Here is a 14,509-nt window from a genome sequence, read left to right on the forward strand (position 1 = left end):
CGGTCCTAATTAGTAGTAGGGACAGAGTATATGAAATATTCTTCCATCAAGTATCTCTATCGACAGATACTATACTTGATCATTCATGAGTACGTGGATGATCGTGAACACAGAACCTATTGACTCAGCGCATACTACTTCGTATATCTGGATCACGCATCAGTGTATCATCGAGTCGGTATCTTCCGCAACAATCTATGGTCTGTGCGACGTGCATCACGTTACATCCGACCTGCCACAATGATCAGCGAGAGCGGATCTGTCCGCGCTGTTGCGTTGCTCCATGTGGTAAAGAGTTGGTATTCGTATTCGTACTGAATACATTGTTTACGAGCAAAAATAAACCCGACTGCTTGAAACTCTGACGGTGCTCGCTATCAGCTTCCGAATTTATCTACCATACAGTAGTAGAGCCTACTACGAATTAGGGAGTATTCTCTTGATGATTGTAGATTGTGCGCTAGGAAGACCAGGAGTTCTACGCCCACCCTTGCATGCAACCACTCTGCCAATTTTGACAGTGCATCATGATACACATCCATGTATCATTGTGTATTGAACCAGGGAACACGGAAGGGCGGAAAAACATTTAGTACCTATGGAAATAACCATAGCCAGCTGATATCAACACAGGGCTACTCCTTGCCTACCCTGCTTCCTACCACGCTACATGACTGCTTAGGCCCAAACAGGTTGCATGCAGAATTACTCATCTCCTTGCTGGTTCCTGTAGACAAGGATCGAGCTAGGAAATAAGCACTGTGACGAAAAGTCCGCATGGGCGGCAGCCTAGAACCATATAGACGTACATACACCAAGTCACAAGTAAAGCCATACGGGGAATTTTGGTGCCTGGCTACAGAGTAACTCGAGATGTGTGTATGATCTCAAAAAAGTTCAGTACACAAAAGATCGTCGGAAAAGTCGCTATTACTTCATCATCCTTGGGTGTTCGGTGTAGCTATGCATACAGAGTATGTAGATGTAGCCCTTGGCATACCTAAAACTAAGTATTCAGACGAAAGTCCTACCTTTTGCCATAATGAGCACATATGGCGCTTAACGATATATCATAACGTGTCACCGTTTCCAGTTTAGGTGCCGATCTTAAATGTCCATCTTCTGGCCAATTACCTAACTTACCCCGACACGGAGAGGCTTACAAGGGCGTGCCTCCCTTTCGCAGTAACTATAGTAGTCATTCAAGATGGTGTATGTTGATGCTACCTGCGTATGTATGCTCCGTAATTTACGAATATGATCGACGCAATAATGCCTGTAGAAGTGAAAATATCGTCACGACTGTACAGACAACACTGCATAATGTATGGGATAGGTACACGTACTCTGGTAATACAGTATGATCGACAAATGGGCTGTGGGCCCCATCGCGTCGGAATTCACGGCGGACCAAGCGAGTTTATTACCATAAACGGAAAAGACGATCATGACTTCTACTGGTCACGATACGATCGGAGAGTTCCCGATCATTTTCTCTGTTTGACTTTGCGGGCCTAGTACGTAAGTGAATCCGAACCCCCTTTACCGTGGATTCTGGAGTTACTGATCCTGCTGGATTTTGGTATGCGAGCTCCTGACTTCTCCAGAAATTTGACGGCTTCGGCCGATTTTTGGTTTGTTCGCAAATTTGAGGTTCGCCTCGCTATGCATAAAATTTGTCGAGGGTAATCGAGTCAGGGGTAAGACGGAAATCGATAAATAACCACGTGACTTATTTACACACCATGCAAAAGATCCACACAGTTAGGCAAAAGCATTGATCACAAAGGCGAGCGATGCGTAATGCGCATTGTTGTAACCTATCCTTACAGTGCACAATGTGTACACTGTACAACAAACGGCAACAGGCGAGCCGAAACATACCTTGATCCAGAAAATTACTCGATTTGGGGATGATCAGGGAATCACATAAGCTTACCATACGTAGAAACGCCGTTACGGAGAGTACAGCACGTACCAATACACTTCTTACGGAACTCCGTGATTTACATTAAGATCATGGAAAAGGTTCTGGGCTTGCTTGGCGTCAGCCTCGCCATGTGTTGTGACTGACTGACACTAACACTGGCCCTACTGCATTTTAGTCCAGTCTGTCACGTTTCACTGCAGCGTCGAGGATGTTGGTCTTGGGCCTTCTTTTAAAACCCTTATCTGACTAACCAGTCATCATTTCAGCTTAACTAACTATGTCGCTGCTTCCTTGATGACCACGCGGAACTCGCAATTTCAGCCTCTCAAGGCGATAATACAGCCCAAGGCTTTGGTACGCGATTACTAACAGCACCGTAATGCTTCGTACTGGCGGAGTAATATTCGATAATAACCATGGTTAAGGTTTTTGTAACCAACAGTTGAACGGAGTTGAGCTACCAATGTTGACAGCGTACCGTCCGGAGCAGGAGGAGATGGATGTGGTGGCTGGTGATCAATGTTTCTTCAACTCATTTCCGTTTTCTCGTTGCTTTTTCTGCTCCCTGGCCTGGATGAAGATTGTCGGGTTCCACGCGGGAGAGTAGAATCAGAATCTTATCATCGTTTTGTTATAGATATGATCAACCAATGTAAGATGGCGGAGCCTGATGATCCGTGTATGTAGATGCCAGTAGAACTCCATACGGAAACTTCTTGACCACCTAGTTCGTGGACTCCGTGTTGACTCGTCGCGAAGATGCGCACTCACATATACGAGCCTGTGGGGCGGCAAACTATGTACCCGAGCATGTGGAGAGGTCAGGACTCTAGGCGAGCCACGCACTCTGCAGTCGGCAATCAGGTCAGGTCCCCTGTCCGTAGTTCAAAGCTTCGGTGCCAACTCTCGACTCTCATACGTCGACAACTAATACTCTGAACCCTGTCGCTCGCGAGCATTTTCATGAACTCGGGGAATTTGCTTTTTCTTTGCTTTCCCCTTCGGTCTATCCGCGTATTTCATCAGCTGATTGATTTGACCTGGCGGTCAGGCAGATTCGTTTCTGTTTTCTGAAGAGTCGAACAAGGTACGGAAGGCGTTGTCGATCTCCATATGATCGCCCGAGGTTCATGCACTCGATATTCGATAATGTCTCCCTGTGTTTTCGTAACTGGGTAAGTTACAATCTACATTGAGAGACTCCAGCCTCGGTCAGAGGTTTAATCACGAGTATGCCGTAAACTCCGAAGCTATTTGTACCAGTGAATCTGAAGATAGCGAATCAGAGCACAACCGGAAGCGAAAAGCGCAACCCTCTTATTCAGTCCCATAGTTACATACTTTTTCTTGAACCGGCGGTTTTCGCAAGCTCTCCGTCGCCAAGCAAAATTGGATTTGGGATGGATCCTCACCAGTGCGTGAGTCTCGAGCCAACCCGAACCGCGGATATTTGTTCTGGACTCTGGAGCTAGCTTTGACCTGCCCGAGACAATCGGTGGGTGCGCTTGGGGATAGGCTTTTAAGATCATCCCTTGGTTTAGCGGTGGGGTGGTCATCCGCTTATCCCCGTTCAGAGTTCAAAGGTACGTACGTGCAAACTTTACAACCCTACAAAGTAAAATGTATGATGAGTCTTAAGGTTGGTTTGGTACTGTCCGTTTGATATCATTCGGTCGGATCATCCGAATGATCATTGTAATCTTCACCTACTTCCCAGATGTACTGAACCAAAAAGCCCGTTTCAGTTTAGGACAAATCCCATGTAAAGTAACGACAAGATCTCATTGACAATCATCTCGTGTCAAGGAACTACTACAAAGATAGACAGAATCCTGTCGGCCCGTCGGGTAAAGCTTCACGAAGATTGCCAGAATTGCCGCTTTCGGCAATTAACCGGCTCACTGCCGGAACTGCGACAATCCTCGAGTGGATGGATCCTTGCAAACCCCGAGAACTGTCAGGCTGTCAGCGACCCATCATGATGAATCCATTGTAACTGCGTCAACGTGAACACAAGTGACATACATACCGGAATCCTCATGATCAAGAGAACTGTGTACTGAGGACCATTGAGAGGACCGTCCCTTAATTAACTCGCATAACCTATTCAAGGCCTAGATAACGATGAGTAATAAGTACTCCGTATCTACTCCATGATAAATCGGGAGTCCTGGCAAAGTCCACGAGCAAATCCCGTCACATAAACAGCCAAGTCCCAGCAAACAGTGTTCACTTCGGTTAGGCATGAAATATTACACGCAGAGTATTTCTTACATTAATACGCGGTAATTTAGTAACTCCGGCGGAATTACGGCTGCGGCGAGATCGGCGCTAATTGTATTATTGACTCTCTTGCTGGGATCGCAGCCAGATTTGGGGCTAGGCTAGGCCCAAGTCGGCGATGGGGACCGTTCTCCCTACGTATGGACTGATCCCCCTTCGCTTTCAATTTTATTATTTATTACCAGGGTCAACAGAAAGAAAAAAAATATGGAGTCCTGCGCCGTATTCTAGGTTCTGTTACCGATTTGCGACTGGGCGTTTAATTTCTCGCTTTGGGTGGTGTCTGTGTGTCCTGAGCCTGAACCAATAACTAAGTTACCAAACTTACTCTCAAGGGCAACAATGGGATTGGCTTATGGCGATCTTTTACGCGAAATACACCCAGTTGTGCTTGACTCGCTAGTTATATGATCGCTATGAGTAAGACTGAGCTATATAAAGACCACGTATATGCCCTGATGACGAGAGTCAGACATGCACTGTTCCAAACTACTTTCGGTAATGTAAACCCGAGACTATTGACCGTTGGAAGAATCATTTACATGTAGTACGGAGCATGCATCTCCCCCCCTCCCCCCCCACGTAAGTCGCGTAGGTATGGTAATCAAAATTCGCCCCTGTTAAAAAAAACGAACGAAAAAAAGCCACGAGATTATCTCGGGTCCATCGCAACAATCTACTACGCACTAAGTGTGGAGAAAACAGCAGAAAAAGCACGTTCCAATTCCATACCAAACCATATTCGTAAGGATTGGCACTGTTCGCGTGGTCTGGTAATTTTTTCTTGAACCGTCGACGTAGTAATATGAAACTCAGGAGCTTCTCTAATGCATGTTGGAATCACACTGGAAGCAGTACCATCAGAGTGATCTACCTGATTGTCGGCTGTATCCGTCCGCGAGGGTTATGGTACATACGTCTTTCTTTGTATGTCACCATGTAGCCATATATCCTATGACTTTGTATAGTTAGTTAAACGCTGTGTTAGTTCGCGGACAGTCGCATCTGACCAAGTCATGACACAAAGCAAATAGCTAACTATGGGATCGATGCTTGGCTCGTCCCAATGCTCGCCCCTAACTAGAATCCGTACCGAAGAACTGGATGGCGCGGATCAAGGGATTACTAATTGGATTATTCCGTGGAATAACTAACTTAACTTAGTTAACTAACTAGTTATGGATGGCAAAGACAAGAAAACCTTCATTATTCGTACAGGTAATCATTTAAGCTTGGTATTATCATAATACGTACGTGTATCCGTATGTGTAAACGATACCAGGCTAGGCTAAGATTATTGTTGGGCTTGGGGCCTTGGGCGCGCCTCCGGCCCCAAGTTTTTCTCATTCTAACTTTAGTACTGCTCGAATCGTAAGTCAACCTGAGTTAAAATTGGTGGATATTTACGGTTTTTTATTCGAACCTTTTCTAACTTTATTACTAGACTAGAAGTCTACTAGTCATGCCTGCCTGTTTCTATCTAGCTTGATAGGTGGAGACTATCTTGCGTTTTCCTGTCGTTCCTAGCGAATCTAGTTACTTATACTCTGTATGCCCTACATAACTCTTTCGAACGCCGCTTTCCCGCTGTTCTTCGATTTCTACCAACATCTTCATATCAACCGCCAAGCTTCTCATCCTTACTCTAGCATCTTACCTTGAGTATTTGGCTTCGACTATTGACGTCTGATTACATCGATCTGACCCGTTGACTCCAACTTGCATAGCTCTCGTCATTGCTACTGCGGTAGATATCAGGAAGGACATCATGAACGTCGCCAACCTTGTCTCGACAGAATGGAGCGAACAGTCTCGCAACAACTCTCAACCTCATCTCAGCCCAGCTCCAAGCCTATCAGGCTCAGTGCGCAAATATGACGAATACCACGAAAAACCAAGTCCTCTAACAGCAACCACATCATATTTTTCTACAGTGAATAGCAGCCAAAGGACATCGCCTCAGTTACCACTATCGCCTCCAGCAGACGATCAGCGCAAATGCTCACTGCCATCGATATCGAGTCTTTTGGAAGGAATGGATAACGTGCCTGCAAGCAGTATGCCCATCCCCCCATCTGTAACGCTTGGATGAATCTATTTACTGACATGGATTAGAACGTGCCCGCCATGACTCAGGCGACTACAGCCGTGGCTTCTTGCCTCCAACACCGCCAATGCGCCCCTGCTCCGGGTTCACAGAAGGCAGCTCGCCTGCCTCTCTTCCTTCTGGACGATCACATTCTGCTTCTATAAGCAGCGCAGTTTCGCATCCATCACACCAACAGCGTACATCTTTACCATCTATTTCTGCATCTCTTCAAAATACACCAATCCACCCTTCAGAGCGTTTATCCATCTCCTCTCTCGCCTCTCACGACTCTTCCCGCCTTTCTCACGCCATTCCCAGCCCTTCATCTACCACAGCCTCGATCACAACCACAGCGACTCCATCAACGTCATATTATTCTACATCAGAAGAGAAAGCATATCCACGATCACATAGCACATCCGCTCCAGTGACCCCATCAACACTTGTCCCACCACCACCCGCCATGCTCTCGCCTGTGAACCACCCAGGCTGGCAACACCACCACTACTTCCCACTTTCGACTACGACATCATACCCACAAAACCACGAGCGGTATGTCTGCCGTACATGCCACAAGGCATTCTCTCGTCCATCCAGTCTTCGAATCCACTCGCATAGCCACACTGGCGAGAAGCCATTCCGATGCACACATGCAGGCTGCGGAAAGGCGTTCAGTGTGCGCAGCAATATGAAGCGCCACGAGCGCGGCTGTCATAGCGGACGACCTATGACGGCAACTGTTGTCTAATATTTGAAAAAAAAAAGAGAAAAAGAAAAAAAAAATTACAAAAGGAGAAGTCCAGGCAATGGGCTTATGAGTGGATTTACGTTCTCATGTGTTTTATTAGAACTATGTCTTTTTACTTTATTCTTTGGGCTTGTATGTGTCCAGGTGTTTTGAGCCGGTCTTGTATAAAAAGTGTGTGGATTTATACCCCAGGGGTCTTGATTTGCTTTGCATGGTGTTACGGTGGACAGGGCGTGTGTGATTATTGTGATTTCTGGCATTGATACACTCTACAATGGGGCAATCCTATTTCATTTCTGACTCTTTGAATATCCTGGCCTCTGTAATCATCTCTAGACCTGTTCAAGCCACTAGGGACCCTCAACTCGACGTCGCAAATCTTGACAATGAGCCTGATCTTGATAAATTCGATCTGTCGCCTCAATCCGACTATTCGAGTTCCAGCAACAAGAGTTCTTCATCCTACTAGACTAACAGTTCACTAGTCTCTATGTTGCTATCCCCCCTTAAATCGTGTCTAGTTGTGTGCCAGGTAAGGAGTTCCAATATCTGTACATACATGCAGTGAAATCTCGGTCTACCCAGATGGGTAACAAGACAAAGTCCAAGCCACAAGGCGGCGGGACTTGGTAAGTCAGGTCGGAGTGAAGTCTAGTGATAGTATTAGGACTACTCCATAGTCTGATCTACTAGTTAGTCTTCACGCGGACTTATGCATTTTTGTGGTGTGAGCTACGAAAATACTGAATGCATAGTCAAATACACAGCCTGATCAGCTCTAGTTATCTAGGCGAATCACTCACTTACCAACGCGTCTGATTGATACGATAACTCATACTCGTTGGTGTGTCAATAGGTCTGAAGCTTCTAGTTGAATGTAACCCTAGCCCTACCAGAGGGTCTATGCACGGTCATTCAGACACGGCTACATACCACAACAATCTACGTAGGAGATCTTAGCATTAAAAGACGTAACTATGATATCAAGAGGTGGTTGGATTCGAAATGAATTCTCTGTGATCTGCAACGACCGGTTTGTACTGTGGAGCTGTGATAGACAAGACAACGTTGTACGAGGATCGAGTCATACACACGAAACAGCGGACTCACTGGCCAGAGAGAATTAAGGATTTACACACGTTAGTACCAGCAGGACATTGTATGAGGCTTCGAGCTGGACAAGCTGAAAATCAGTTTGTCTTAATTTCACTAAGTCAGCTGGTTACGGTCTAAGTACGGAATTCTTCGCTGGCTGATGATCAACCCTGGATAAATTTAGACTACGGAGCATCCATACTCTATCGGGCATAGAGTAGCTATACATAGACGGCTTAAGCCGCGTTTGCTGTTCAAGAGCTAACTATCTTGTCTCGCACTTGAACTAGCAGCGTTAGATCGTCGACGGGGAATGTCGATAGTCAACGCAGAAGCTACTGGAATCGGATTAGATCCGTTGGTGGTACATAGTATGTGATTAGTTCAACGCCATCGCCACATGGGAAATCATGCGCTAAGATGATTTAGTGTTGCCTGTGTTTGCTTTGGATTTTCGTGGGAATAATGTGGAATTTGTTGGTTGGGATGGGATGGGGTATACGGAGTTTGGAGCTTGGAGGCCAAACGCCGGTAATTGTGCTTACCACATCATGCCTGGGGCTCGGCTGGTTCTTGGGCTTGACATGATCCAACTGCTCGCGAGGGTGAGCATCCTGGTTAGCTGATTAACATGGGACTGATCCTTCAAACCATGCGTGAGGCTTGCACTCATTTAAATAATACGGAGAAGGGTAAATTGATTTCCTTCGGAGTACAGACAATCTCAGTTAGTACGGGGGAGTCAGCCATGTGGTTGCGAGGGATGTGCAGATTTGGCGTGGTGATCGCGATCTTCTAGAATAGAGACTAGTAGTTAGTTACCTACATAACGCCATACAGTACAGAGTCCGTACTACGAAAAACCCGGGTTATTCGTCTAATTCTGCCCAGTAATCTCAGCTGCCTGGGATACATAGATCAATGGATCGGTGGGGTACCACTTGTAAAGAAAATGATCAAGATCATGGACGGAAACTGTTAAGGTACCGGTATCCGTGTTACAAACGTTCGTATTAGCCAAAACAATACTACGAGTGGTTGATCATTCGAGAAAGGAGGGGCCTTGGGGAGTGATTTACCCTGACCCAGATTAACCTAATCGTTGCTCCGTTTCCCTGGATCGAAGGAGTTTTGACTAAGTTGCAGAAAATAAAAATGATTTCTTACGTACGTATGTGCTTTAACTAGTGCACGGCTATAGTCTGATTGGCCTGTTAGGGTTTGGGCGTTCACGTGGGTTCTGTGCTGTTACCCGCCCGCCAACAAGGGTTTTCTCCGATGATCGTTACCCGAGTACGTACGTATAAACAACAGATGTTTCTCTCCTTCTCTTGAACGTATGCAGACTCAGAAGTGCTTTGACCTGGAATCGGCGCGTAAATGCATAGTAACCACATTGTAATTGTGGGAGCATGACTCGTGGTAAATATATAACTTGTCAGATTTAAATAGTAATACCTAACACATTCCAACACATTCAGCTGGTAACTTACCGGCAGTACTGTGTACATACCGGATATACAGGCTGCAGCAATTAACAAATTGAATCTTACAAATTGCTGTACATCATTCAATAAAGTTGTAACTTACGGCATCCATAATACGTTACCGTACAGACCACCGACAAGTGAGGGCAAATTCTATACGACGGCCTGATCTCCGGAAAACTCAGACGCTGACTGGTCTCCTCTCCTTGCGCAGTTTGGTACGGAATATACGGTATTTCGCGTTTTTGATAAAAGTCAAAAAAGTGGACAACCACATGGCAAAATGACAACAGTTTACCCGTAGCTCATTCCAAATGTTCAGATAGGTTCTTGTACCAAGGTACCCTATACGCATTAAATCCCTTGAAGGCTGCGTGTAATGTGATTTTCGGAGGTACAGCATCAGTATGTATTCTCATTCAAGTGCTTGATTGATGTGCTATCTATCTATCCTCTGAGCACCCGAAGCACCGATCAATCATATAGATCATGAAATGTATCTCAATTGATTGAGTGTCTAGCCAGATTCATACACAATACTTACCATTAAATCACTCCGTATCGCATCCGGAAGGAAATAAGGGGATTGACCCGGAAAATCGAAGAACCAAGTGGGTTGGTTCATCACGCGTGGTAATGCACTGACATTCAGGCTAATCATTCTGAAAATGGCCAAACCTTGCTAAGACCCTATTCTTGTTAATTCCCTGAATACTCCGCATGGAGAACTCCCCCGAGGTATGAAAACTGTAACTACTAACTTAATCTAAAGCCAAGTGAGATAATTCGGCATTTTGCAAGACAGGTTTGCCGGATTTTCCGTGGGGTTAATTATTTTGGTAGATGATATGCTCAGTCGATTTGGATACCAAACTACTTTAAGTAATACACCCTCAGTAGCTGAATCTTCAAAAATTCCCTATGCGGTATGAACTCTACCTTGAAATGAAATATAATGTATCACACCCCCACGTCTCATGACGCCTGAACCACCGCTGATCCATGGCTGAGAGAGGTAACCGGGTTCTGCATGCCATCCACACCTTCAGATCAGGGCTGATCCAGTTCGTACGGCGCTCTAGCTTCAACATAGTCTACTGGAAATGAGCCTAGTTATAGCCTAAAGGGCAAGAAGGGGCGAAATACCGGGATGGATTTTTTAGCTAATCCCTTTAGAGTACTCCGTACTCCGTAATATCATGCTCAATGTTAAGCAAAGACTCAAAGTTCAATGAACGAATCCCGAAGGATCGGTATCAGGGACATATCCACTCGGTAATACGAAGCTATACAGCACTCCACTACGCCGTACGTGTCTTGTAACTGTTTGATTTTGTTAGTACTATGTAGTATGTATGGTCATGGCTTCATATATAGCACTTGTCAAAACCCACGTGGGGTAAGTTGCACGCCGCAGTCCACTTTCATACTTTCTCTCCGGGTGCTCAATGATACTCGTACACCGGATGTCATAGAACAAGAACCGGACAGAACATCAACCCTAAGACGCGAGGAAGAAGCAGGTCATCTCTTGACATACCAACCCTAAGTCGACTGGTCCGCTTATGTATGGCCTCGTTCAGGAGAAGCTGATTTTGCATGTGGCAGGCGAAATTAGTCATAAGCTTGCGACTCAAGCTTAAATGATCCAAAGCATTGAACATATTAGTCTTCTTATTGACCAAAGTAACTTTAATCTCAGAGTTATTAAATACCAACACTTTATACACCAGAGTAGGCCGAAGTTCAAGTCATGAGATGAGGCCTTGGTGTTTGATATCTCACAAACCCCCTTGACTCGCTATAACCCAGCGTAGGTAGTATCTATATTCTAAGGCTGATCCATTATGGACCAAAAGGGAGAGATCATTGATAAGTCACTGGTCGTCCTACATGTACGCTGGATCTGATTTATTTATGGCTTCTATAATATTGAAATGCGGGCCTTCACACTGTATCCCTTTCTCTGTTGAGGTATAAATATCTCAATTCTTCATCCATCCTACACGCATATAGTTAGAGTGTAGAGGAATGAGTATATGCAGTCAGCCAATACACAATGGTCTTCTATATAGACAAATGTATTGAAATCGTTCCCTCGAATCTCGACATTAGGATGAGGAAGTTGACAACGTCAATACTGAAAGTGACTTTCTTTTTCTTTACATTTGGAGGCAAAATTCAGGTAACTCGTTATATCATTAATACTATCATTATCAGAGCGGTATAGTACAAAGCAGCAGGCCAGTGATGCATGGGAAGAGAGGAAAAAGAAACGGAAACCCGAACATGGTACTGGGCAGTTTGCTGCATGATTATTGTAGAATGTGTATTATTATCGGGCACCCCTCCCACTAGATGAACATATTCTGCTGGCTCATCATACGGAAATGAGGGATTTTTCGGCTGTGTCACTGGTGCTGCGCAGGTACAAGTGCACATCCGCTGTACGCATGGTCCAAGCACAGATGACTTTCATTTCTTGCTTAGGATCCACAAGTTGAACCTGTGAAGAAAGTCAGTTTAGATGTCACCAGAAATAATAAAACTAGCAAAAGATAACAAATTGAATAAAGGGAAAAAACGCACATCGAAGTTTGCAAAAAAGCTTGCTGCCGTCTTGTACAATTCCACAAGTGCCAAACTCTGACCCAAGCATGAACGTGTTCCAGTACCAAATGAGAGTACGGTGTTGAACATCTTCTGACGTCTAACATGAAAATGATCGATCGATTCGCCGCAAAGCTGTAGCCAGCGCTCAGGTATGAAGGAATCCGTCTCGGGACCGAAGACTTCTTCGTTACGATTGATCACCCATGCATCCATGCCAACAACTGTTCCAGAGGTCACGAATCTGCCATCAGGGAGGTGAAGACCTCCCTCGGGAACTTCACGTTCCAATACGAGAGCGAAACCAGGGTGGATACGAATGGCTTCACGGATAACGGCCTCGAGGTAAAGAAGATTTTTGGCATCTTTGTAACTGACCGGTTCGTTGCAACCATACAGTGAAGCGGATTCAAGCTCTGCGCGGATCTTGGCGAGCACACCGTTGGTCTTGAGGACATAGTATACCATAGCCGTCAAAGTGTATGCAGTTGGATGACTACCAGCTACGGTGTTTGTCAAGAGATAGCCAATCATCTGATAATCGTCAATGAGCTGGGGGTACTTTTGTTGTGCTTCGAGGTATTTGTCAAGAAAGTCTTGCTCTTCGATAGAGACCGGTTTCTTTTTATCTGATAATTGGCGCATCTGTTGCCGCTTGAAGTAATGTTCAAGGCTCAGGTCGACAGCCCATTGGAGTTGTGGTGCATTGAACCGTCGTGCAATCCAATTTGTCTTTAGGTAGTAATGAAGCCACGGCATTTGACATGTCTGTTGTCTGATTAGCATCATGTCTGCGACTCGACACCCCTAGCCATTTAGATTGGTGCTGAATGAGAAACTTACTCTAGTGAAGTAGTCAAAATCCCGATCTGAATCTTTGAGGAGCTCCTCGGAATTTTTGAGAGAGCCATCGAGAAACCCGAGAGCAGAACCGAAAGTTGTGTATCCCATAGCGTCCCACGAAACTAATATATAAATCTGATTAGCGATTGCCCACAGAAAGATATATCGGGAGTGCCTCACAGCGTATAAAAACGTCTGCAATATCGCAGGGAAGGGCTGTGTTGACAAACTTCTCTTTCAAGACATCGATCAACAAGTTGATCGAGCTATCGAGAAACTTCTCAGTACTCAGAACGCTTTTATTCGATGAGAGATAGAGACTAATCGGCCGCATCATCTTCGCGTGCCACCTTTCATCTGTTGTTGAGAATAAATTGGGCTGAGGGGTCCCATCTGGAAGAACAGCCTCTTGCACAGCGTACATGTGGCTCTATATTTGACTCGATTAGCTTCTGTATTTCTCGTGAAGGTTTTATCTTGTCTTCGTTTTGAGGGCCATGTCTCTTTTGAGTTTGAAGGACGATAGCATTTTGTCACCCCGGCAAGATTCATATACTCGTCAGCCACAAAACATACCTTTTTCCATGGATTCTTGGTATTGTAAATCGTCTTAATAAGAGACGGGTCCGAGATGCTCAACGTGTTTGGTCCAATCCTAACAACAGAACCGTATTTGCGATGAAGATCAGCATGCACTAGATGAGCCTGACCACTAGCTGTCTTGACATAACGCCAGGAATCGGTGAATTTGGTACAGAAGGGGCCAGGAAATGACTTGACTGAAGAGAAGAAGTAGGTTTGGGCGAGTTTCAGGAACAAGGTGACCAAAGTCAGAAGCAGAAAACACAAGATTATGTCGAGGGATCCTGGGCGGGCAGTTTGGACGCGTTCGATGAGGTTGTTCTTGAAAAATTGAGCAACGTGGGGGACTGTTATCCCAGTTGTTGGAACTGCAACCATGTTGAAGATGGCGCTCAATACGTGAATGGACAATTAACAAGATTGCAGAAGCTGGATGCGCAGGGAAGACAGAGATAAAGATGTGACGATGTGAAGATATTAAGTAATCAAGGGAAAGAGAGAAGAAAAAGTTGTGTTTAAGAGTCACGCCTTCCTTTTCAGGGCGTTGGGTGACGTCTTTGGGTGCCTCAGGCTTGGTAACTCAATGGGTGAATCTACTGGGCAGTGTATTGCTTGCGTTACTCCAGTATTTGATGATAGAGAACTAAATCAAATGTAGCTGAAATAAAGGAATGAATTAGCCAGTGCTTATTTTTATAATACGAGAAAATTTGATCTTGTTATTGGCTTAGACTTGAGGCAACCCTCCATTTATAAGGAAATTCCCAGGTGTCCCCAAAGCATATCAACTACTAACCATGTGCCTATTTTAATTGCATATTAGGGCACTCCTGCAAAATAAC

General features: G+C 45.1%; 2 protein-coding genes across 2 annotated transcripts; one reads left to right on the forward strand and one right to left on the reverse strand.

Annotated features, from left to right (window-relative positions):
• Window positions 1-5,981: 5,981 nt before the first annotated feature.
• On the forward strand, window positions 5,982-7,050 carry EYB26_007250 (uncharacterized protein; the record flags this gene model as incomplete). The annotated part of the gene is made up of 2 exons (XM_054266522.1): window positions 5,982-6,270; window positions 6,329-7,050. The coding sequence occupies 2 exons, from the start codon at window positions 5,982-5,984 to the stop codon at window positions 7,048-7,050; spliced, it is 1,011 nt and encodes a 336-aa protein (XP_054122497.1).
• A 4,962-nt stretch (window positions 7,051-12,012) lies between these two features.
• On the reverse strand, window positions 12,013-14,045 carry EYB26_007251 (uncharacterized protein; the record flags this gene model as incomplete). The annotated part of the gene is made up of 5 exons (XM_054266523.1): window positions 12,013-12,138; window positions 12,222-13,010; window positions 13,086-13,207; window positions 13,266-13,515; window positions 13,662-14,045. 5 exons carry the CDS (start codon window positions 14,043-14,045, stop codon window positions 12,013-12,015), a joined length of 1,671 nt encoding a protein of 556 aa, XP_054122498.1.
• Window positions 14,046-14,509: the final 464 nt, after the last annotated feature.

The sequence above is a fragment of the Talaromyces marneffei genome, chromosome 5 (genome assembly GCF_009556855.1).
Source record: "Talaromyces marneffei chromosome 5, complete sequence".
NCBI classification, from domain to species: Eukaryota; Fungi; Ascomycota; class Eurotiomycetes; order Eurotiales; family Trichocomaceae; genus Talaromyces; species Talaromyces marneffei.